The sequence below is a fragment of the Cyclopterus lumpus genome, chromosome 11 (assembly GCF_009769545.1).
Source record: "Cyclopterus lumpus isolate fCycLum1 chromosome 11, fCycLum1.pri, whole genome shotgun sequence".
NCBI lineage: Eukaryota > Metazoa > Chordata > Actinopteri > Perciformes > Cyclopteridae > Cyclopterus > Cyclopterus lumpus.
Genome location: NC_046976.1, coordinates 11,549,230 through 11,574,017, shown reverse-complemented (window position 1 = coordinate 11,574,017; position 24,788 = coordinate 11,549,230). Strand labels below are relative to the sequence as shown.

General features: G+C 40.9%; 1 protein-coding gene across 1 annotated transcript; it reads left to right on the top strand.

Annotated features, from left to right (window-relative positions):
• The first annotated feature begins 243 nt into the window (after positions 1–243).
• elp2 (elongator acetyltransferase complex subunit 2) lies at positions 244–23,192 on the top strand. Its single transcript, XM_034545354.1, has 22 exons — positions 244–378; positions 530–608; positions 997–1,067; positions 1,142–1,286; positions 2,533–2,610; positions 2,944–3,008; positions 3,122–3,191; positions 4,799–4,945; positions 5,158–5,253; positions 6,019–6,119; positions 11,146–11,277; positions 11,830–11,979; positions 12,958–13,149; positions 13,392–13,461; positions 13,682–13,777; positions 15,237–15,294; positions 16,265–16,337; positions 16,907–17,099; positions 20,039–20,160; positions 20,261–20,403; positions 21,675–21,788; positions 22,138–23,192. Exons 1-22 carry the CDS (start codon positions 247–249, stop codon positions 22,331–22,333), a joined length of 2,523 nt encoding a protein of 840 aa, XP_034401245.1. The 5' UTR covers positions 244–246; the 3' UTR covers positions 22,334–23,192.
• Positions 23,193–24,788: the final 1,596 nt, after the last annotated feature.

Below are 24,788 nucleotides of genomic sequence, written 5' to 3'. Positions count from 1 at the left end.
CAGTGCACTTTAGCTTTCAATTGTTTAATATTTGCTTATGACCGACATTTGAACCAATGTTTTTTACAATACCTATATATAATAAATATAATTGCGTATGTTTTAGTCTGTGGAAATGTTTCTTAAACAATATTACCATTACAATCTATTGCCACGCTGCAGACATTTGGACGCGGAACCTTTGTTCGTACGGGTCGGTTTAGCTACAACTTCATTTAAAGTAACGCCACAAATACAGTTTTCAAGATGGCGCCGCCCGTAATTGAAACATGCCATGTAGCATGTTGCGCAAACAGGACTCCAAATGTTGTTTCTTGGGGTCGTGGCGGGATCATTGCCTTTGGGACATGTACCTCTGTAGCTCTGTACGACCCACAGGTAGTAGTCTGTTTAAATCCCTCTTTAAAGTTAGCTTTCGTTGTTAATTGTCACAGCCAACGATATCCGAGCATCACATAGTTGCATATAAACTTGTTATTTCTTGTTTGTTCCCTCAGTAAACATACTATTTGTTATTGTTTTATGTCAGGAAAGGGGCGTTGTTGCTGTCCTGAATGGACACACGGGAAGAGTGAATACAGTCCAGTGGGTTCACAGAGAGGACTGTGGTGAGTGTCTATTAGCTGGATGTGATCTGGATTCATGTGTCTTGACCGTTTGATTTGCCACCACAACAATCGTGACACAAACATTAACATTATACATTTCATTTGTTGAACATCTCTTTACAAAACCAGGGGTTTCTGTCCACACCAACCCCTGAAAACCGCCCACTTCATCTCAGAAAGCCTTCCCTGTTAGCAAATAGCGTTAGTTGGAAGTACACTATTCTCCTAAAATACCATTGTTTGCTGTTGCATTTGAGATTGACCTAAATAGTAACTATGGACATAGCCCAAATCCTGATATAAAAGCTGCAGTCCAAGAGTGCACAAAAGATACTTTAGCCATGATGTGTATCTTTACTTAATAACTGTGGTGTTATTGATTTGGCAGCTCCAGAGAGTCACCTTGTCTCAGGAGGCTCAGACAATCAGCTAATCGTCTGGGAGGCTCAAAATGGAAAGGTAAGTCCCCTGGTTCATCAGACAGTGGTTATCTGTTGTTTTCTATCTTCTAAAAGGTCCTCTGTTGTTGCCAGTTTGTTCAGTTAGTGGAGTGCAAAGGCCACACTGGTCCAGTTTGTGCTGTGGATGCCATCTACGTGGAGGACTCAAAGATCTTAGTGGCCTCCTCAGCATCCGACTCCACAGTCAGGCTGTGGCTCTGCAATAAAGCCAATGAAGGTAATGGACAAAAACAAACTGGCGCATACATTTTACATTTGTTACCCCCTGGAGTTGTTGTGGTACAGCACTTTGTTGCCATAATAATGTTGGAATTGGTTTTGATCTAAACTATTGCTTGTGCATGCGTGCGGACACACACACGCACACGCACACGCACACACGCACACACGCACACACGCACACACACACACACACACACACACACACACACACACACACACACACACACACACACACATACCCATACTCATTTGGGGTTCAGTATGAACCTGCCACAGGGATTTCCTTTCTCAGATGGTTTTATTTGAATAAGTTTTAGGCAAGAAGAGGTCTTTCTTAATAAGTCAGCTTTGCAAGAACTACCATATACCTTGCACTTTTGTTTTGATGTAGAAATATATCCAGAAAGTAACAGACTTACATATTACTTAAAAAATAAACAATCAATCAACAATTTGATTAATTCCCTTACAAGTAGCAGAGTTGCCCCCTAGTGGCTGCTATGGGACATGGCAATATTTACAAACAGCATGATTGTTTGCCTCCCCTCTGCAGTGCTGCAGAACTGTTGAGCCTTTAGCATGCGTCACTTCTATGACATTTAGTCTGTATTGGAATTTTTCCAACATCCACTTAAAATAGTAATATGTGTTTAACATCGATAGAAAAAAGTGAAATGTTATTTTGGTCAAAGTGACGTACTGTGTAATCGCTCCTTGCAATGTTTTTATTTCCTAAAAAATGTAAGTTGTTAGTATCGCAGCCGTATTAATAATAATATTGCTTACAGTAAAAAATCAGAGGCGATACGAACTGTACTCCATATCTACTTTTATTTTTTTAGAAGCTGTCACCTAGAACTGCTTGAAAGTTTCTGTCCACCTGTCAGTGCAGATGAACACTGATGGGGCTTGACAGTCATGGAAATGTGTGTATGGGGGGCGTAACCTTGGGATGTAATCCCAGATAAAATACTATCCGTGTTGAATAATGACAGCTTGAGAGGCCCTTGGCCTCTACACATATGGGGGAGGCAGAATATTTTTGTAAATCTTTTGGCAAATATTTCAAACCGGAACTGTCAAAACAAATATGTTGTGTATTTATGTATTTTGTGTCTATTCAGACAAAACCCCAAACTATATAGTTCAAAATCTTCTACTGTATATATTTAGTGTAGTTTTGTAGTAATATGACACAGAGCATTGAAAAGTTTAATTCCGTTTGCATGTGTGTTCCTCAGCTGAGTGCCTCCATACCTTATCATTTGGCAGCAGTTTCATGATGGATGTCTCTCTGGCACTGTTGCCAGGCAGCAGAGGTAAGCCTAAGCTGCTTCTACATAGACATCCTTTAAGTTGTGCGCCACATACACTCACACACATACACGCAGACATTTTTCCTTCTCATGTCATCCATCTCAATTTGCACCACTGCTATAAACGAATGTCATATGCAAAATGCAGCCCGCATTTGAAGTGTCTCCCATCAATTTGCCTTTCTGTCTTACATGCCGTTAGTCTGTTTGATGCTGTGCGTCATCCTTCCCTTCCACCTCGCTCCTGTTCATAAAACGTAGGCTTAGATTTAAATGTATGCAATGCGATTGTGTGTGCTTGCATGACTGTGAAAATCTAACCTTCTTTTCTCACAGTTCCCATACTGGCCTGTGGGGGTGATGACTCTCAGGTGCATCTGTATGTGCAGTCTAACGGAGAGGTAAGCTCTGACTGATACGCTGTCGGGCCGATTATTCATGTTTTCCGTGCCAACACTAAGTTTAATTACTGACGTCTGAGAGCAATATTTTACCTTTTTTAATTGATCTACAGCAGCTCCATAAAGCCATGTCACTGCAAGGGCATGAAGACTGGATTCGTGGAGTGACCTGGGCATCTCTAGGTGAGCGCTACTGTTTGGAGTAATGGTACTGTTTTTGTATTAACTGTTAGCTATACTTGACTTGACTCAAAGTCAGATATACATACAATATACAATATATGTAGGCAGGGTTTTGTGATTAGAAAAACACACAGAAATTAAAAGAATTGATTAAGTGCTCTTGAGCCTTTCTCAAAACACAAGCATCTTCTCTAAACCCAGTCAGGTTATTCCTGGGGTACCATAAATTAGATTTTTTTAAGGGCTATATAGCAGCCTTTATATACAGCCTTTAAACCACTTATTTTGAGTCTGGCATCTTGTCTTGGCCTATCCACAGTATTGTGGTGGCACATGTCAATGTATGGATCCAATCCAAGTTATACTAATTGTGTAAGCCTCTTCAAGGGCTCTTCATTACTGCACTGTTCTGACTGTGTAAAAGCTATTTCATCTCCTTAACCAGCTCTCTCCACCAGTGTCTCCCTCCCACTCACAGTCTATGACCTACTCCACACTGCCAAGCTACGAGCCAGCAGAGACATAGAGAGATGTTTGTTTATATGAAATATTCCCATAGGAATGACAAAACTCTCTCTCCACTGTGATAGTAGTTACATCAATCATTCTTTTCTTTTATGACTTGGCAGATGGCAAATTGCAGCACTAGAGTTCCAGTATATCATAGCTGTTAAACACTGGCCTTCAGTCCATGATGCTGTTTTCAGTTTTTGTGTTTCAAAAACCATTTTCTTTGCATTAATCTTAGTAGTAGAAAACAATAAGTACAAGTATAAAATCAGCTGGTGATATGTTTTAATTTGATGGTTTTTACTTATGCTGAAGGGAGGGTTGTCTGACTTGTTGTTTTTAGTTCAACCTTTTCATGCCAGACATATTTTATAAAAAAGAAATCAAAAAAATGGCCTCAACAAGATGACTTTCATGAGAGCGACAAGTCATGAAGATGTTTTTCATGCAGAGGATCTATCCTGCGTCTATCAGGGCTTTATGTTCCTCATCACCATCAAAAAGGTAGCTAATGTCCATTTTGAAAAAACACATTTGATGTCATTAGTTGAACTCAAATAAAGTTAAATGTGTTAGAATTAGAATATAATAAGATGCACGTTCAGCATCACACGTTTCTTCTTCAGTGAAATGCAACATGTCAACTGCAGAGGGGCAGAGGTTCATTTACACTTCATCTTTCTTTAATAAAAGACCAGTTTTTTAGGTTTAAAAGAAAAAAGACAGAACATCAGGTGTTTGAAAAAAAAACGCTTGTTTTTGTTTGGCCGGTACTCCTGCCGTCCACTGGCCAAGCACGTGAGGCTCATTACAAACCAGAAAACCAAAGTTGGTATTCTTGAATCCATTCAGAACAGTTGTTTGTTAGGCTCAGTTCTAAATTGTCTATCATGGCTCAATTATGTATCAACTTTACTTAAGCTCATGTGTGCTTCGAGGTTAATATGACAGTTCTTGTTTTGCTATAGAACACAACAGCAAGATGAGATCATCCTTTATTAGTCCCGCAGTGGGGAAATTTACTGAGAGAAAATGTCTTTCAGCCAGGAAGGTTTTCACGCTCTCTCTCTCTCTCTTTCTCTCTTTCTCTCGTTCAGGTGGGGAGCTGTTATTAGCCAGCTGTTCCCAGGACTGCCTCATCAGAGTGTGGAGGCTGTGTGCCAAGTCTGGGACAGATGCCCACACAGAGGACGATCACACCATCATCAAAATGAAAGAGGACGTTTTTGAAGTAAAGGAGAGAGGTGAGTGGGCCATGATATGTACAAAGTGTGTGTGTGCGTCTTTTCATCGGTATAACACATACTTTGGTTTATTTTTTTAATTTTTTTTCATGGCACATTTAGAGTTGCATATAGTTGGCCACAACAATGAAAACCTACCCAGTTATTCAGCCACCGTTCTCTTGTTCCTCCTATAAAACTGAACTAATTTGCCCTCTGTGTTTCTGCGACAGACGTGTCTTCAGTGTTTGCTGTGTCTCTTGAGACCGTCCTGGCAGGCCATGAGAACTGGGTCTATGGAGTCCACTGGCAGCCTCCTTTCTACAAAGGTATCTTCATTTGAAAAGGGAAGGGATCGGCCATTACTCACACAAGTTTCAGATAACTGGCAGCAGGTTCCTGGAAAAAGGTCCTAATGTCTAAACATGAATCAAACTTTCAAAATCTGACATTTACGTCTAAAACATTTCAATAATTTATTCTGTTTCTACAGCCTGTGTAAGAGAATGTTGTTTTAAGATGCTGCACTAAGGCAGCACAAGATAGTGACAATTTTCAAAGAGAAAAAAAGAAAACAACGGGTGTGAAAAGCTATTGTCTTAATTAACTCGGAGGGAAAACACGCTGATAAATGTGCTAAATATTCTCTTTAAACTCTGGTTATTACATCAAGATCACTTCACACCCATCCAGGCTTTTGTGTTCATCACACATCATTATATTTAGATACTCAAAATAAGTAAAGCTGCTAAATTACGAGGGCAGAGGTAATTATTTTTGCACAATAGTGTAATCATATGCTTTTGACTACATTATTTTTTGTGAAACATGGATTTTAGAATATGATACCATGCATCCTGAACATGTGTCCCTTCATAAATCCGTAACAATTAATTCTGGTGCTCAGAAACAATACCACCTTTGTCCATAGTGACCGCCAAAATCGACACCATATTAAAGTTCCTTGTAGCTTTAAATACATTGTTGAGATAAAAACATGATCATTTTTACAGTGCAACCATACAAATATATCATAGAAGTTCACAAACCACTGGCCTAATAATTTAATGTATTCTATTTGTCTCCCCCTGCAGGTGGTGAGCTGCAACAGCCTCTTAGTCTGCTCTCAGCCTCTATGGACAAAACCATGATCATCTGGGCTCCCGAGGAGGGATCTGGCGTCTGGGTGGAGCAGGTGAGTGTTGACTTGGATTCAGGGAGGGTGTGTGTGCAGATACACAGAGCCTATACACACACATGGCATCAATTAGTCTATACAGGGTTTGCATGTAGACCCACACACACATTTCGGACTCTATTTGTGCTAGCTTCCTTTTTCAGTAGCACTTGACATGATCCAGGAGCTTGAGCCCTCCCCTAGTATTTTCTCTCCTGCATCAGTTTCCACTCTCCCTGACATTTAGGTGTCAGGAATAGAAGTGATAGACCGTGATGAAGAGCCGCCGAGCCTGTGAGTTTAGACAAGCCAAGATTGACCTCCCCCGCCTTCCCTTCTATCACTCATTCACACTGAACCCCCTCTTTTAAGGCTCATTCCCCAAACACATCTGATGTGGGATGGAGAGGCTTCTGGGAGATATGCCATCCCCTCTGCCTTCACCGCCTGACTCATCTTTTTTTTTACTCCATGATCTGTCTTTCACTTTCTTTCCTCACTCCACCTTCTGCCATTTTCTGTCCTCTACCTCTTCTTTTTCTCCACGACTTTCCTCCCTTTCTCTCCTACTGTCTTGTCTCCCTCTCACACATGATCTGTCTGCTGCTTTATTTTCGCTCCCCTCTACCTCATCTCTCTGAGCTACCAACAGCTGCTGTTGTGCCAGAATGAGGCTAAATTTAACACAAGTGCGCATGGCGAAGAAAAAGCTGTTTTCTGCCCATCTGCCCCCACAGCGTTTTAAAATGTATTTATTTATTTTTAAATGCAATTAGCTTATTCTCAGGAGGTTCAGTAGTACCTCAGATAACCTTTCCACGTACCAGATAAAAACACAGAAACAAAAGGGGCTCATGGGCAGACTTTACTATATAGACTTGCTCCCACACGCAGAAGGTACCACACAGTGTGTATGTGTGTGTGTGTGTGTGTGTGTGTGTGTGTGTCCACACTGGCTCCCAAATGCTCACCTCGCCATAGCATGCACCTTGAGTGTGATCACATATGAGGTGATGAGAAAAAGTCCACATTTGATCAGTTACATTTTTGCGCCTTTGATCTCACCATTCTCATCCACAATTGAGAGCAACAAAGACCCCAGAAAAGAGCAACCTGGAAAGTCTTGATTCTCCTCTGACAAAGGGGCCATGATTAGCGCCTGAAGCCGGTGTCGATTCTCGTCACTCAGTATTATTCGACAAAGGTGGTCAGTGGAAGTGAAAAGCAGCAGTGAGAGTTTGAAGTCCCGTCTTGTGTGGCCAATTTTCCTCAAACTCAGGCCTTTGTTCTTGATTCCAAAAATAATATAACCCCCCCCTACCTGAAATATCCTTTGTTGAATTTGGAAATGCAGTTCTCTCCTCTCTTTTGCTCGCGCCGACCTGTGTGTGTTTTTTTTTCTTCTATTCTTTTTTCTCTCAAACAAGAGAGCCAAATGCTTTGAACTGACAGGTTCTCTACCTACAAAGGAAGCTTAACCTCTTAAACACACACACACACACACACACACACACACACACACACACACACACACACAGACAATGAAATGTTAGTGAATTAAACTGTATTTACATTTTGCCTTTGATTCTGTCTGAGTGTTTTCCGTAATCTGAACTGGCCTCACAGGTTTTATCTGTGGGGTGTTGAGGTTATTGGAGGAGCAGATTCCACAGCGCTAACAGACCAGCCATGTGTGTCTTAATTAGCCAATTTTTACAAAGAAGTGTTCCACTTCTTCACGCTGATTAGAGTAATTGGTGGGATTTAATGGAGAGCAGGGTTAGCAGTGGGGTGGCCGGGGTCCACCGCTGCGTAAAGCACATCTTACTAATGAGACACGCTGGTAATTAACATCTCAGACTGACCACAGCGGGCCACTACGAGTCCTGGAGGGATTGTCAGTTTGTGGGGGTGTGTTTGTGTGTATAAGAGATAACCTATGTTCAGATCTTAGCTTGTGTACTTTCCAAAAGTTACACTTAGCATGGCAGGTCGAGAAGCCTCTAAAACCAAAATGTGTTCATATTTTTGGTGGCTGTCTTAACAGCGGGCTCATCACCAGACTGAAGAGCAGTGACCTCTGACCACACCCATCAGTGATGTTGGCTGTAGTCAGAAGTGTGCTCCGTTGAACTAACCACACCTAACAGAGAAACCACTGGGTCCGGGAGTGTATCTGTACTTCACTGAAAGGACAAATGTTAAACCAACGGAGGTCAGCAATTATTTTCAAAGAGTAACTTGACACCCTCTGAAAATATTTGCTGACCTCCACTGGTCTAACATTTGTCCTTTGAGAGTGAGATATGAGTTGATTTCATGTTTTGCTAAAATTACAATTAATCAAAAGAATCAATCAACAACAATTTTGATATTTGATTAATTGTTTAAGGCTACGCTAATTAATCATTTTACATTATCAATGAATGAAACTGGGTATAAAGTGACATGTGTCGTTGATGGTAAAAAAGAACAGTGAATTATCTGCACAACCACTCAGCTCTACAGCTTTTAGCTCATTGTTTTGATTTTGGGGCCTGGGAACTTTACTGTTCTGACTCCCACAAGCTTTGCCCTCCAGTGGTCTCTCTGCTCTTGTTGATGAGGAGCCAACTTCATATTTTGAGGTGGACTTCTACCAGACCAGTGGAGGCTTCACCTCGAGGTAGTTTGAACCTGGTTCAGGAAAATGGAAGTGGATTTGTTCCTCAACCAATGCAACACCCACAGACCACTGGTTCTCCCCGATGTCGCAATAAGTAAAGCACCCATCACCCTCTTTCTCTCCTTCAAAGAATGATATATGCCTTCCCTTCTTTTCTGTCCTTGTTCTATTCCTCCACCATACCCCCGCTGGCCAGTGATAAGGAACGCTGTGCATCCATATTGTTCCCTCACTCGTAAACAAGACAGATGACGGCTTTTTGCCTCTGAGTTTTTTGCATGATTTACGGCAGGCTCTTGTTTGCAGGATTTTAAAATCTATCTGCTTAATGTTGCATCTTGTCCTCTCTCAATCTCAGCATCTATGTGTATACCTGACTGTCTCTCTTTCCTCTCTCCCTGACCCTCACTGGATGGCTGCAGGATTGTGCCATTCCAAGTGAAGGCGTGCCTTTATTGCTGCCATTAGTTCCGCTGTGTCTCAGCCTGCAGACAGGCATTATTTTGAAGGTCATTGATGACCGACGCAAGCTCCCTAAGAAGGCCGAATGATTGAGGACATCACTTTACTGCCTCATATAATAGACATGGCAAAGATATGTCTGTGCCCTGCTGGTGTGTTTGTGTGAACCCTTTCAACGTGTTTGTTTAACATGTAATTGTTGCAATTTAGTTATTGTGTGTTTCTCCTGCAGCCTGCCTCAGGTCACTGCTGCATCATAACATGCTGTCACTCTACCTACCTGCCTCATAAAAAGATAACCGGCTAAGCTGTACATCTATTTGAATCATTCAAGTGTGAATTTATCACTTCTCATGTTTCCTCACAGCCAATGTCCATATAATTTAAGGAGATATGTGCTGCTAAGGGAGCAGTGTAGCGCTCTCTGGGGTTGGCTGCTATCGATTTGAATAGATCCCCCCCCTTTTGGACCAGTTACCTTTCAAGGCCTCGGGAACATATACAGCTTTTAATTGTTAGAATTCCTCAGTAAGAAGTTGGCCTGGTCAACAGAATACTCTGTAATGAGTATTTCTGACATGACTGTGAATATATATGTCTACTCCTACTCTCTTTCAATGTTCTTTTATACTGCAGTGATGAAGCACATTTCTTCTAAAACAAGCCAGTTTTAGGACGTTTTGGAAAATCTCTCTATTGGTTATATAAGGATTCCTGTGAACTAGTGTCAACATTGTTTCAAGTAATTTCTGTCTAGTTCCATACTCCTGGATTGAATCCTGCCAATAATGCAAGCAACAGGGTGAGATATTAACCCATTTAATCCCATCAGTTTTAAATGTCGTGTTTCTCTATTTCTGTTCTCTATGGATATTAATGACAGTGACAGAATGAATGAATACAGATCGAAATTCAATTGTTTACATTTTTAGAACCAATTAGAAGCTTTTAATTTCACATTATGGCTGAATGGTTTTTTTTTTTTTGTGTAATCCTCTGTTTACATTAATACACTTTAAAACAATTAAAGAACTTAATGTGAGTTATTATGACCTCAGAGTGACACAGATGACTTTCTTTTGTCAGTTATTGGTAACTGCACTTAAATCAAAATGGGCTTTCTGCCCCAGGCAGTGATTTGAATCCACAACATTCAATACAGAATGGTCTTGACACACAAAAGCAAGGTCTGAGATGAAACAGGTGGTCAGAATCCTAAGAGTGATTTTCATTTTCTACCATTTTCAAACAGCTGTTTCTTCTTCAGTAGAAGCTCAGACCCTGCTGTCTATATGATCTGTCTTATGAGCGTGACATGGGGGTCACACGTTTTCACTCAAATTTAATTTATTTAAATCCTTCTGGGTTCTCAGGCGTTTGCAATTGTTCATGATTATTTGTCTTGTGTGAAATGCTGCAGCGCAATTGCTTTCATTTTATTAACAAATGTATTTTGTTTGAAAGACACAACCGTTTATTCAGCTCTAATAAGTCCCATTTTGCATAATTTGTCCTTTGACTTGTCAGCTTAATTTGCTGTTTTTTTCTGCTTCTATCCACCATTATGGGGCATCATAGTTAACAGATTAAAAAAAAACTTTTTCCCTCACAACCCAAGTGTTTGAGAACCAGGCTGTATATACTAACATATATTGCATGTCAGAATATAATATAGGATTAAAGGAACTCTCTCAGAAATAGCATAAATAACCTAATTTACGCTGCTGCTTATTCTTCACATGGCAGTTAACGCACCTCCTGTGTCCTTCATCTTTGTCCAAGTCAGTGAGTCTGACCCACAAACTAAATGCTCTTCACCCATCTGGTGTCTGATACGAGAGTGTTGAAAAGGCAGATGAGTTGATGCTCCTGATCAGTGACGATCGCCCTCATCAAGTTGTTTTTCTTTCACACCAGGTGCGTGTAGGGGAGGTTGGTGGCAACACTCTGGGTTTCTACGGCTGCCAGATGAGTCCGGATGGCTCCATGATCGTGGCTCACGCTTTTCATGGAGCTCTGCACCTGTGGTGCAGAGAACAAGACAAAGAGGTGAGCCTCCTAAACGATCAAATCAATATAATGGCAGTAATTTTTCATCCAGTTTGTTCAGTTACGATACACGTATTTATATAAAACATTTTTTTCCATCCACAACACATTTTCCACGAGGGACTGGAATTATTGCAGTTATAAGTTTTATGTTGGATTCAATGTTAGTGCATTGCTACACAGCTACTCTGTGTGAGCGTCAGTGATTTGTGTAATTAGTCCCACCAAGTCTCTGGTTTTACACTAAATTCGACTGGCTTCACATGTGTCTTATTTGGGTGTCCCTTGGAAAGAGTGGGAGTCTGAAGAAAGAACTGCATTTCAATTACGCCGACTCGGAAAGTGAATTCAAAGTCCAGCACAAACTTGAAGGTGTTGATGATTAATTCAGATATTTCAAAGGAAATCGACTCCACAGACAGCAACACCCACATTATAATCACCCACTCTCAGGCCAATCATACTAGTTATTGAAGTGATGTGTATGTAGAGGGAGATTTAAATAGGAAATCAGAGGTTTGAAAACTGATCATTGCAATGCTGTCTGACCAGGGGCAATGGAGGCCTGGGGTGGTGATATCGGGTCACTTTAATGCAGTCCAGGACCTGAGCTGGGATCCCGAGGGTGAGTTCATCCTAAGTGTGGGCTCAGACCAGACCACCAGACTCTTTACTCCATGGAGGAACCAAGATGCCAAACAGGTAAAATAGGCTCATTATTCATTTATAACATGTAGATGTATGTAGAAGATGAATTGTAAAGCTGACAGTGTTTTTAAATGTTGTAAGTGCATAGTTAGAACATTTATAATAATACATTTTCGAGATTTTAATCAATCCCTGCTATTGGTTGTTTTTGTCTGTTATGAAATGAGCATGTGTAGCTGAAACGTGACCACTCCACACTTCTTCATTCATGAGACAATATAAAAGACCGTTTTCACACACCTGGCATCAACATGTCGACATAAGGATTTTGGCTTCTCCATTTCTTCTTCTGGTCTCCAGGCTGTGAGCACGAGTTACTTAGTATTCATCTCTCCTCTAGACACCGGCCTTTTGTATTAACCTTTCTGGGATATAGTCTGCACCAAATATATATTCTACCTGTCGAGTTTGCTAAAATATGTTAAGCAACTCTTCCTGATTCAATTTAGTAGGTTGTGACTTAATAATAAAGAGTTTCTTAGAAGTGATTTATTTCTGAGGGAAGGAATCATGACTTAAGATACAGGGATTGATTTGTCGCAAAGAGCACTTCAGAAAACCCTTCGCCCACTTGTATCTTCACCTCAGGTTTATCCAGATGAAATTGTTGAATTTATGAAATGGGGTCAAACATGCCAGTTCAGGGAGAAACATCATGAAATTTCCATTCTTCGTTACATTATTGACGATGCCGGTTTGGAATATTGATCCTTTGTGCTATTGCATTGGAGCCTTCAATCTTCTCTTGGAACAGCACTTTGTATCTTAAGCTGTACGTATTTCATTTGAACAAGAGAATCAATGTTGTATTTGGCTTGGCTTCAAACTCCTTGATGTGGGGCCAAGAAACACAGTTCCACAACGTCAAAGATCTATTAACACTTCCCCTGGCAACCACATGCATCTGGTTGTGAGCCCCATTTCCACCTCTACATCTTTATAATATATTGCTATGTGCTTTTTACTCTCCAGGTCACCTGGCATGAAATCTCCCGGCCACAGATCCATGGATATGACATGCAGTGTCTGGCAATGGTTGGAAGATTTCAGTTTGTGTCGGGAGCTGACGAGAAGGTCCTGCGAGTGTTTCAAGCACCTCGCAATTTCGTGGAGAATTTTGCCAACATCTCTGGGACCTCAAGAGAAAAGCTGTTGACATCGAGTGTGAGTGCCAACTTAAATAATTATCTTTTATAATATTTTCACATCATCTTTTTCCCAGTAGAGTAGATATAGTCAAGTGGTTAAATCCATGACCTTTACAGCGGTCTGTTCAAAGATCGGGTCTCACTCCAACTTTCTTTGTACTCTCACTTTGTTTTCCAACCTTAAAGTTTGCTGAGTGGACGGCCCATTTCATAGTTATTGATGTCTCTATATGCATTCATTTATCTGCTTGTTGCCAGGACTCGGCCAACCTTCCAGAAGGAGCCAGCACACCTGCTTTGGGTCTGTCGAACAAGGCGGTATTTCAAGGTAAAATACTTGCTCAGCTCCGCATGCAAGTCATCATATCAGCGCTCAGGGTCGGGGGGCCAAGTTTTATTTGATGATACATTTTCACGAGCTCCATACAGCAGTTTGAAACAGCTCTGTAATATTAAATTGAGGGTTTGTTTAGTAGTTTTGTACATTTTATGTTATGTAGTATTCAAACAGTCAAATTAATTTACAGAAATGTCATTTAAATTTACAGGTGACCTTGCCCCAAAAACCAATAAAGAAGAGGGGCAGTTCAACAGTGTATCTGATCAATACCAGGAGTCTTACTTCCACCCGCTCATCATGACTGGTACTGTAAACCTGCAAAATCAACACTTTCAAGTATTTTTCCAACATAATGTGGTAATTTCTAAGATGTTGTGGTCGTCTCAGTAAACCCTCATTTAATTTAAACCTTCCTGATGAATAATTTAGGGAAAAAACATCTCTGTTCCCTCCATAGCCTGATTCATATTCCTCATTGTTATCCACTCGGCAGCCTCAGTGCATATTTAAGAGTTCCAGTCTGCCCGTCGCTAGTTGTTCTCATAATAGACAATTATGTGCGGCCAGACGCACTGCTAGTCATTATGGCTCTCCCCATGCTGCACTCCCACAGGGCCTGAGGTCTGCTGGAGGCTGATGGTATTACAGCTAGAGAGGGGATGAGAGGAAAAGGGACTTGGTGGGTGATAAAGAGGAAGTGTCAGGAAAAGGGGAACATTGCAGGCAGTTATTTAAAAATAGAATAAAATATGAGATCAAATGGATGGGTTTGTAAATGGAAATGTCATTGTGTTTTGAATTGAGAGAGGACAGAGGAAGAAGAGTATAAGAAAGAAAAAAGAAAATGGAGAGACTAGTTGCAGGAAAGGGGAAGGTGGGAAATGGTTGAGAGTCAAATCAAGAGAAAGTAGCTTGGTGCTTTAAAACCCCTGGCCGAGAGGCTGTCATCAGCATGATTGAAGCCACTCCTTAATCTGCAATGCTAATTTGAAAGCAGGCTTATGTGATGGCAAAGTTGAAGTATTGATGACCCTGGGCTATGTAGGGAGCAAAGTGCGTAGACTGTTGTTAACAATGCATTTTCACTCCTTTGATGGGCTTCCGCAGGCAAGGAGACAAATGAATAATTAGGCAATATGGGAAGCAAATGACCAACAAGAAAAATACAAGGAGTGTAGCTTTCAATTACATGCAACATGAAGGCAGAGCGGTCTTGTGCAGAGCCTGCGGTGTGAAGGAGAGGAGATTGGCACCAGGCTATATTTGATCCCCCTCAAAGCCAACAGCCGTTGAGAATCAGAGATAAAGCTGCAGTTGGTTCGAAATACCTTTTTTGTGAAAAGCGGAAAGTTTCAGGGCTGAGGATTTCATGCAAGCTAAATGCTGAACGAGGCTGTATGTGAATGTGAAAGAACATTGTCTCCAGGCAATCAATCGTGTTTTCAGTCTTCCATGTAGTTTTTAGTTCACTCTTTTTGTCTCTTTTTCCCCCCCTTTTAATTTATAAGCCGTTCATATACACACACGCACACAGTCAGGTTTATATCTGTCGCATCTTTGGGTTAAAAAAACAGGGATTTAACAGAGGCAAACTGTAATAGCCACTTGGTTGTAATCCTCATTTAGTAAATTGGAAACTGCTTGTATTTGAATTTTAAAACAGCTCAGTTTTCAGGGCTTTGCAAATGACAGTTATGTAACGATTTTAAAGTTAACTGTGTGTGTGTGTGGTGTGTGTGGTGTGTGTGTGTGTGTGTGTGTAGAGCCCCCGCCAGAGGATCATCTTCTCCAAAACACACTGTGGCCTGAGGTCCAGAAACTGTGAGTATCCGAATGTTACCCAAACCCTCCCAGCTTGTCTTAATTTACCTACTGGTACAAACAATGTCCTGAGACATGATACAATGACAATTCCCACTGCATGTTTTCTTTTTATATACTTCCTTTCTCTATAAATACACCAGCGTTTCTATATTTCTCTTAATTTAGAAACATTTTCCCCAGTTTTCCTAAAGGGTTTATTTTAACTTCCCAAAGCCCTTGATTGCCTCCCTCCTTGTACTCATCAGCCTATCCGCTTCTCGCCATCCCATGAGCCCCTTCTTTCAGCTAAATATATTGACTCCATTTGTGGCCAATGTTAAATCCATTTACTTGTCAATCCACCATAAACATGACATATGGCGGGACGTTTATTCGAGGTGTGGACATTGTGTGTGTTGAAAAGCATTTCTCTTCCTCCATTTGGCTTCACCCCTTTGAATCATTTAGTGCATAATGGAAACATTAAAATGAGTAAGTGGCCGTATTATTTTGGTGGCATAAATAATACTCTCAGCGTCGTGGCCAAATTGCTGCAGTGTTTGGAAGCTTTGTGGTTGGGGAGGAATTTCTCTCCATTGAGTTGCAGGCTGTGATTTCATTTTGTTGACATTTTAAAACAAGCAGGTGATAGTCGACAAGCTAAAAGTAATTAGGCTGCGATTGATTAGCCGGAGCGTCATCATTGTTCATCGCTGTCAGCGGGTGAAGGACCAGTCATTGCAGATCAGTATTTTAATTTCACACTCGGTCTGCTTATTTACCTGTCAGCGAGCAGCGATGGCTCGAGCCCGGAAGCTTGTCGGGGAAGAGAATACTTAATTTACTGTCAATCTGGGAGCGCTTTCTTTGTTCTTCACCCGTCTGTCTTTCAGAACCCGTCTGTCCTTCCACATATATTCAGTACAGCTGTTAGCTTGAATCCTATTTAGAATTAATGTCTGTATGATTGTCCTCCTGTCTCCTCCAGGTATGGCCACGGCTTTGAGATGTTCTGTCTTGCTTCAGACAGCGCCAGGACGGTGGTGGCATCCGCATGCAAGGTCGGTGTGATGAATGTTGAGGCCAGAGACCACGTACCCACCCTCAGCAAAGGGTATTAGATCAGAAAGGAGAGAGCATCATGACATATTTACTTTGTGTACTCATATTCTCACACACACACACACACACACACACACACAGCAGGCTTCGATGGCGCTGTTAGTCAGGTATTGATGGGACCTATCTTGTTCTGATCTTGATTGCAGACAAACGCACCGTTGTTAGCTTCACATGTTTTCCTGCGGCATACACTCCCTCCGCCTCACTTTCACTCTCTGCCTTACCGACCTTCTCACTTTGCATTCCTTCCCTTCATCACCTGTTTCTTCCAACTGTCCTGCTTTCTTTCCGCTGTACCGCTTTGCTTTATTCCACAATTCTACAATTATGTTCCCTTTTATTCCCTGTTACGGCCATCCACTGCATTTTTCTTTTCTTTTTTCCAACAAGCACATTTTCTGTATTATTTTTCAAAACAGAAGTGAGTTATATGAGAAAAAAGTGCATAACCCACAAAGTAAAAAACTAACTTTCTATGTAGATAAATTCATTCAAACTATCTTTCCAGGCATCTAAAGCCGAGCATGCAGCAGTTCTGCTGTGGAGTACAGCAACATGGCGTCAGCTGCAGACACTGCCGTGCCACACCCTCACCATCACCCAGATGGCCTTCTCCCCTGATGCACAACTCCTATTGGCTGTTTCCCGGGATCGCACCTGGTCTTTATGGAGACGGAACCTTCCCACACCTGAAAGTCCAGGTGAGACGGGGCAGTGTAGTTCTTCATGGTGCTTTTCAAATTTATTTAGCTTAATTAAAAATGTGTTTGAATAAATTTCAAGAAAAAGAGACAATATTGGAGCCTTATTGGCAGATAACACCAGTTCCCCTAGGACACATTAATTAAAATAAGGTAAACCCACTGGGCAGATTTGTTCAAAGTCAAGCTGGCCTGATTAGAAGGACTCCCCTAATTAATACTGTGAAGAGACAAACAAGTGACGCGTTGACTGAAACTGGTCCAAAAGGAGCCAATAAAGAAAGACTATTTGAAACCATGTTTTCTCTGCATACTTATGTAAATTGACCACCATTATAATTTCACAAACTTTCCCCCTATAACGTATTAACGTCTTTTATTGCACAAAATACTTTGTATACTAGGCAACGCTTTGACATGAGACAAACAAGGAAACTATCAACGCTGTAAATGCATTTCTCGAGCTATGCAACCCTTGTGTGAAGAGATGCGATAATAAAGGTAGTGTAGTGGCTTGTTCTCTGGTTCTCGTTGACATTTTGTAAACCTCAATCTAAAAGCCTCCTTTGTAGGGTTACTCATTTAGTCTGCTTTGCTTGACCTTTGACTCCTTTCAGTTTAAGCTCAGAGGTGGTGACATTAATGACTGGAGGAACAGAGTTGTTTCTGGAAGGTCGCCTCTGTCAGCATCCACACGGTCTGAGAAATTTAGTGAATTCTCTCGAGTCAAACCCGAGATACTCCTGTGGAACTCAATTTCTCATTTCATAGCCTACTGTTTGCATTTGATTTGAACATGAAATACTCCAATGTGGTGGCAAAAAGAACCTCTTAGTCAATGTCTGCCCATGTCAATGTGGTACAAAATCCCCCTATTATATAATTTCTCTGATGTACTTCTTTGACCTATTCTTTTAATATAATAATTTTCTTTTAATATAATCAATTTATTAATCCCCTTTTAATATATTATCAATATATCTTATTGTTTGATTTGAATGTAACATGTTGATAAGAGATTAGACAAAAATACAAATACCCTTTTTGGAAATTAAAACCACATATTGCGCAATAACAGCGTAGAGTAAATTGGAAGGATAAAAAACAAACATGAACAATATAATAGATGGTGGGTGAATTCTTTTCAATGATAAAACTAATCCTGTTCTGAACATGCATATGATCACTTGAGAGCGGCTCTTAAAGGAACAGTGTGTTGGATTTGGGGATATTTTTTGGCAGAAATATATAGAATATGATAATATTAACTGTGTTTTCGTTAACCTGGAATGAGCTATTAATATCCATGGCATGGAGTCAACCATGTTTTAACACCGTTTTCTAACATTAGCCCTGAATGGAAAAACCAAACACTGGCTCTAACGAGAGCCTATTGCATTGTTACGTTATCTGAAGGCCGGCGTAGTTCTTTGACCAGCTTTGGAAGGGAAGGGTGAGCGCGGGGGGGGTATTCAGTTCACTAAATCCTACACGCTGCTCCTTTTTAAAAGTTACTCCTACAAGTAAGTACGTTCACTTAGAGTGTAATTCTTAGAGGTTTGTTCAATATGGGCCCAGAGTTTAGTAATCAAATGTGAGATACAGTATCCACATTAAACACTATTTATTAGTCACTTTCATTATATATAAACAGTTTTAAACATCCTAGAACAAGCTAGTTAAAGCCTGAGTCGGTGGAGAAAAAGTGTGATCTCTGCATCCCCACTTTCCATTCACATCCTGTTGTAAACAGTGTGCTCCTGCAGCGTTTGTTTATATGAGAGAATCTCCGCACCTTGACTCAGACAAATAACCCAATCCTGCATCCAAGGTGAGCAGAACACGACATTACCTCCTACCTGCACCTGGAAACACATTTTACAGCTCTTTTGAAAGCTCAGGGTGGTCTTAATGGGCACTGACGGAGGCTAAGCAGTGCTGCACTTTCCTGTTTGCCTGTATCGTGGACATGGAGGCAGGGATAGTGTTTGTGAGAGAGGAAGGGAGGGATTGGAGGATAGGGGTCTCCGTCTGTTCTGGTTGGCTGCTGAATCACTCAAGGTGATTGTGAAGAACACGCACACAGACCAGACCAAGGAAGGTTAAACAAAGTTAGAGCTGATCTAACAAACTGACTCCTACCACTGTCACCTAATCTGTGTCTCTTCTCTTCCTCTCACCTGTTTTCTCTAACTACGTCCTCCTTCCTCCTCCGTCTTCCTCCCTTTCCTCTCTCCTTGACGGTCGAGCATGCAGACCTTATCATTAAGGCGACACCGTTACCTTCCTCTTCTCCCTTTTTTTTCTTTTTTGTACAGCTGTTTGTGGGACCTTTTTATCTGCTGCTTTCTTATCTTTTTTTTTAAATGCATATTTTGCATATTGTGTCTCGACCGAACGCGGCTCATCTTTCTTCTACATTGTCTGTCTCCGTCTCTGTGAGGCCCTTACACGAGGGTCTCCCAAACAACACGCCTACAAATATGTGTGTATTTTGTAGAGAGTGTGTTGTGAGAACATGGACGCAACATGGCGGTTAAATCTGACTTGTCAGTTCAGTTATGTGTGTGTCTGTGTGAGTGCCGGTGGACAGCAGCAGACACACAGACAGGCGGCTGCCAACAGCATACAAACTAGCTCTGGGGAAAACCAATCTGGGGCAGGAAATAAACAGCAGCAGGTCATAAACCAAAACTGGCTGGAATGAGGTTCTCTTGTTTTGTTGTTTATGTTGCCTGGGAGAGCTTTTGTTGCTAGAGTAGTGAAGTAGGCATCTAGACATGCTGATGTCATGCTACAATAATCATGACACAAAGTTTGACTACCAGCTCATCGGTCATCAAAAAGGAAGTGTGACAACAGATATGTAGTGTTGGGATTGATTTAAGTCTGACCCTTCTTCATATTATCTCTGTACTTGTTTGTCTGTGTCCATGCAGAGCCTCGGTTCTCGCTGTATGCCCATACAAGGAAGGACACAGCCATACACAGCCGAATCATCTGGTCATGTGACTGGAGCCCAGACAGTAAATACTTTGTGACATCCAGTCGGGACAAGAAGGTAAGTCTTTCCTTTTAAGGTGATGGTTGCATCTTGAGGTAGTAATATAATGAATGCATTTTTGTAGTGAGCATCGGTGTGGGTCCATGTGTGTGTCCAGGTGATGGTCTGGGGGCCGTGCAGATTAGAGGACTCTGGAGACTCTGTACTTCCTCCTGAGATTAAATCATGTTCTTCCATCTTGGATGTGGGCGATTCTGCTACCGCCGTGGCTTTCTGCCCCGTTCTCTGCTCTGATAGCAGGTAATCGCATGCAGACGAGCACACAGCTGTATACTTGTATTGTGTTTTCAGGTCGTCCGTCCGTACCATTCTTGTGAACACACTAACAAACAATCTCATTAGTATTTTGTGGTCAAATGCCAAAGGTTAGTTTGACATATATTTATGCACGTTCTTAACATTTTTAAATCCCAATGCTAATCAAGACAAGTTCACACAAAAAGGTCTAATGGGATGAAATAATTAAGTTATGACATTTTGGACAGACATGGAAACCGACATTGAACCACAAGGCGGCCATCAAAAAGGAAGTTCATGACATACTATAAGCTACTGACTTTTGAATTACTTATTTATGAAATATTACAATATTATTTTTTTTATAACTATGACATATGATTACTTTTTAAAATTAAATATGATTTTAAATTCAGATTTTTTTAAATATAGTTTTAAAATGTACTTTAAGAAGGTGTCATTTAAAAAAAAATTCACTCAAAAACTTCTTACCTCCCTGTTCAAAAGTAAGTTTTCTCCCACTGGATGGTGTCCATCTTGGATTTATGGGTCAAAATGATGTCATAACGTCTAACTGAGGTCCATGGAAGTCAAATCAATCCGTAAAACATCTTGGCCAGAGAATGCTCATGGAATGGCTCTGGACTACTAATGTCTGTGCCGACTATTTTGTACTGAATGGAAACTTCAACTTCTTTACAAATATTTAATTTCAGAAGACTTAATAAATCATTTTTAGGCAAAGTCAATAGCAGACTTTCTGTCTAGTAAGGTGAGAGGAAATGAGTTACTTAATTACTAAAATGGCTCTCAGGAACTAAATACATTTCTCTGCCAGAACTATTAGACAAAGCACTCTTCACTTAAAGACTGTTAATGGTTTTAATGTCAAGTTACTCATAGCTATTTTAAGGCACAAGGAAGTACAGAAGAAGTTATGACCAAGCACAATCTAAGTGTGGGCAGGGAACTATGGAAATACTGAATACATTATTGTGAAGACAGAATGCAAACACCAGATTTGATATTTAATATTCGAAACAACTAATGCACCAATATTAACTTTGGTCACCCTTTGCTTTCTTTGTATTGATATTAAGTAGTAGTATAAAGAAGTTCTTCCTTTTAAAGCCCCTGGTGAAACATTTGAATCCTCTGGAATTTAATTTGGTAAAATTATAGATATGCTGATGTATACACATTTGTATCAATTTAAATGTAGTTTGTAAGCCATTGCCTCAGTTTGTGTGTGTCTGTTTTAACCCCGTCCACAGCTACCTGCTTGCAGTGGGCCTGGAGTGTGGCAGGATCCTGCTGTACAGGTGGAGTCCTGACCAGGAGTCTGCTGGAGGACACGACTGGAGCAGCTGTGGCCAAACGGACATTCTGTATCCTTACAACACAAACGAAGTTCATCTGAAGAACATGAAGCTTTGAAAGGCCTTATTGCAGAAGCGTATGTATTATTGAGAAAAAAAAGTCAGCAGGCAGCTTGATTTTAGCTGGGCAGCAGCTGGGGGAGGCATCGCTGGTACTCGTGTGTATTTAGATGTGCGTTGTTTCCCACATGGATGTGTGAGTCTTCTTCTGTAGCTCTCAGGAAGTGAGTTTTAAGGGTGTTATCTTGTAACTCTGTATTTGAAGGTCTCTGTTCCTCAGGCTTCAGGGCTGGGATTATCTAATGGTCTGTCATCCAGGGTAACCTGTCGTTTCCCTTCATCACACGTACTCTTGCAGACAGAGCCACGCTTTGACGGTCAAGAGGCTCCGCTGGAGGCCCAGGCCCGGCCGAGCAGGTCGCGAGAACAACAAGCTGGATGGACAGAATGACGGCGAGAGTGACGTTGAGGAGGAGAACTCCTGGGTCCAGCTTGCCAGCGCCAGCGCCGACCACTCTGTCAAAATCTTCAACATCAACAAAGGGACTCTTTAGCACCGACAACAGCGACAACTATGATGTCTCACACAGAGAGACACTTGGACTGAGGGCCACATGCCTGACTGTGGCACAAAGGCCACAGCTGCTTGCTGGCAAGCCATTCAATCCCTGTGACAGCAAGTTAAGTCGTGGGTCAGTCGCAGGACAAACCCACAGCACACATGCCCTGCAGTCCGTCTGCACACAGCTGCACAGATTTGATGGGTGGAAGCAAGATGGTGAAAACACCATGACCCTAGGGTGGTATGTGGACACTTCAAAGTGTTTTTTATTTATATATATATATTGCATATTTAGACTAGTTATCCAAGTTAACATTTATATGGTGAACGAGTGCTTTTCAGTGACCCATCGAAAAAAAATAATATGGTTTGTATTTGTTTTATGACAAACTGATTAAAATGTTTTATATCCAACATTTTAAAAGTCTTTGGTTTCTCAGTTAAGTTCTTGTGATTTCTACACACCATTAATGTTTTTTAATCTCATACCATCTTGTATTTAAGAGTTTTGTGTTTTTTACAGAGCCATTACTTAAAGGGCCGCATTTGGTACCTGTGTTTATTTGATAATTGGTTAAATGTGTTATTTGTTGTTAATTTCAGCCATTTTGCAAGTAAATGTAACTAAGACCCAATCTGAAATGGACCCATAACACGCACATGAACTTAAAAACTCATGACTTGGACTGATGGCTTACCAATTGTTCCAGAGATGGCTTTCATAATGCATGTAAATGAATAGGAAATAAATTTACAAAAATGGGAAACTAGAACAGTTTTTGTTTTTTACTCCGGTATAGGTGCAATTCTTGATCACCAATTTAATGTCTACCAGTTGTGATCAGCTCAACTTAAAGTAATACACCTAGAAAAAATAAACATTAAAAGGAAACTTTGCGTTTTCGACTGGCTTTGTATCGTTTCTCTGTACGTGGTATTTGCAATGTTTCTTTTCACCAGCAAATGAGCAGGGAGCTCTCATTTTTACATGCATTTGATCAATGTTAAGATGGGTAAGTTGGCAGTAAGACATTTTTGGCACTAAGTTAAGAAATATATAACATATAGTTTGTGACAGGCAGGAATTTAAACATTGCAGTAGATTAGGATCAATCAACACAGGACTTTCCAGTTATTGAACACAGCAGCTTTAATAGATTACGGTACACCTGCTTTTGGAGACTGAGCAGAACTCTCAAGGACAGAGGAAGACTGTCTTCAATTTACTATGGGCCTCGCTGAGTGTGCCATCATTATGTCAGCCATAAATTTACCTGCAGGAGAGTAACTACTGGCCATAACTCTCTCTAATCGCGTATCCTGGTATGTATGGAGACATCAGTCAACCCATGCCCACACGCTCCTCTGTGAAATGGCTGTTTTTCAAACTGAAATGAGGTCTTGGGACAGTATGGCCATATATCAAGAGATTGTCCACATAATATATAACATAATGTAAGTATTGCATCAGTATCACTGATATTTCAATTTAAACATGAATAATCATCTTGCTTGAGATTTTGTGGGAGGAGCTCACTACATTCTTTGCTCTGACTAGCATACTAATACATAGGGCATATCCTTCTTTCTCAAATGTCGTCCCCAATGTGCCCTTGACCACTTCTCTTGATGAGGCTATGTTGTAGATTAAAGGGGAACATGCCGACCATTGGCAAAGGCAACAGACCACTGAGAAAGGTTGCAATTTCATTTTTCATTTTTCTAGTATTCAAATTGTGATATTTCGGCCTCTGTGAGATAGACAATAATGAAGAGTGTGCTTCTGAAATATGTTAACAAAGATTGTTATTGTTAGTGTGCTGTTAATGTGTGTATTAATGTGTGAACTTGCCTTCCTGTGTTCTTTGTGTATATATTTAGTGAATAAAGTATAAATGTTTCACTTTCAGTTAACGTCCTCGTCAACTTAAGATGTCTGACAGAAGGATTAAGCAAATAAAATGCTTTAAATGTAGCATACTCTAAAACAGCTACTGCATTTGTTAGGTGGGCCTTTCTTTTTAGTGGCTAAAACCTGCGGCTGTGCCCACCACCATCGACTAATACAGTAACTGCAGAGAGTTAAGTCGCTCTCTCCCTTTATGTGTTGTAATCCGAGCGTCTCTGTGCTTTGTTTACATACAGTAAAGTAGCCTTTTTGTGCACGTTCGTGTGGCCAACTCACGGCTGCTGCTCGCTCACACAGCGGATAACGCTGCCGGAAGCATAGCACTGTCATATGCGCTGAATTTTGAATGTAGCACGTTGAAGAGATCCCAAAGTGATTACAGCGCGTCCTGAGGGGACTGACTCTACACGGCTGACTCAACAGTTGAGATATTTCTCTGAAAACACACAAATGTAAACTTCTCGGTGGCACAAAAGGAAAAGTGTGACTCGTCGTCACTTGTATCCATCCTCTGGGAACCATGACCGTCTGTCCAAAA

Coding starts and splice junctions, on each gene's coding strand:
- elp2 (XM_034545354.1), top strand. CDS start 247: ATGGCGCCGCCCGTAATTGAAACATGCCATGTAGCATGTTGCGCAAAC. Junction 13,462..13,681: donor GAACAAGGCGGTATTTCAAG/GTAAAATACTTG, acceptor TTAAATTTACAG/GTGACCTTGCCCCAAAAACC. Junction 17,100..20,038: donor TCCCACACCTGAAAGTCCAG/GTGAGACGGGGC, acceptor GTGTCCATGCAG/AGCCTCGGTTCTCGCTGTAT.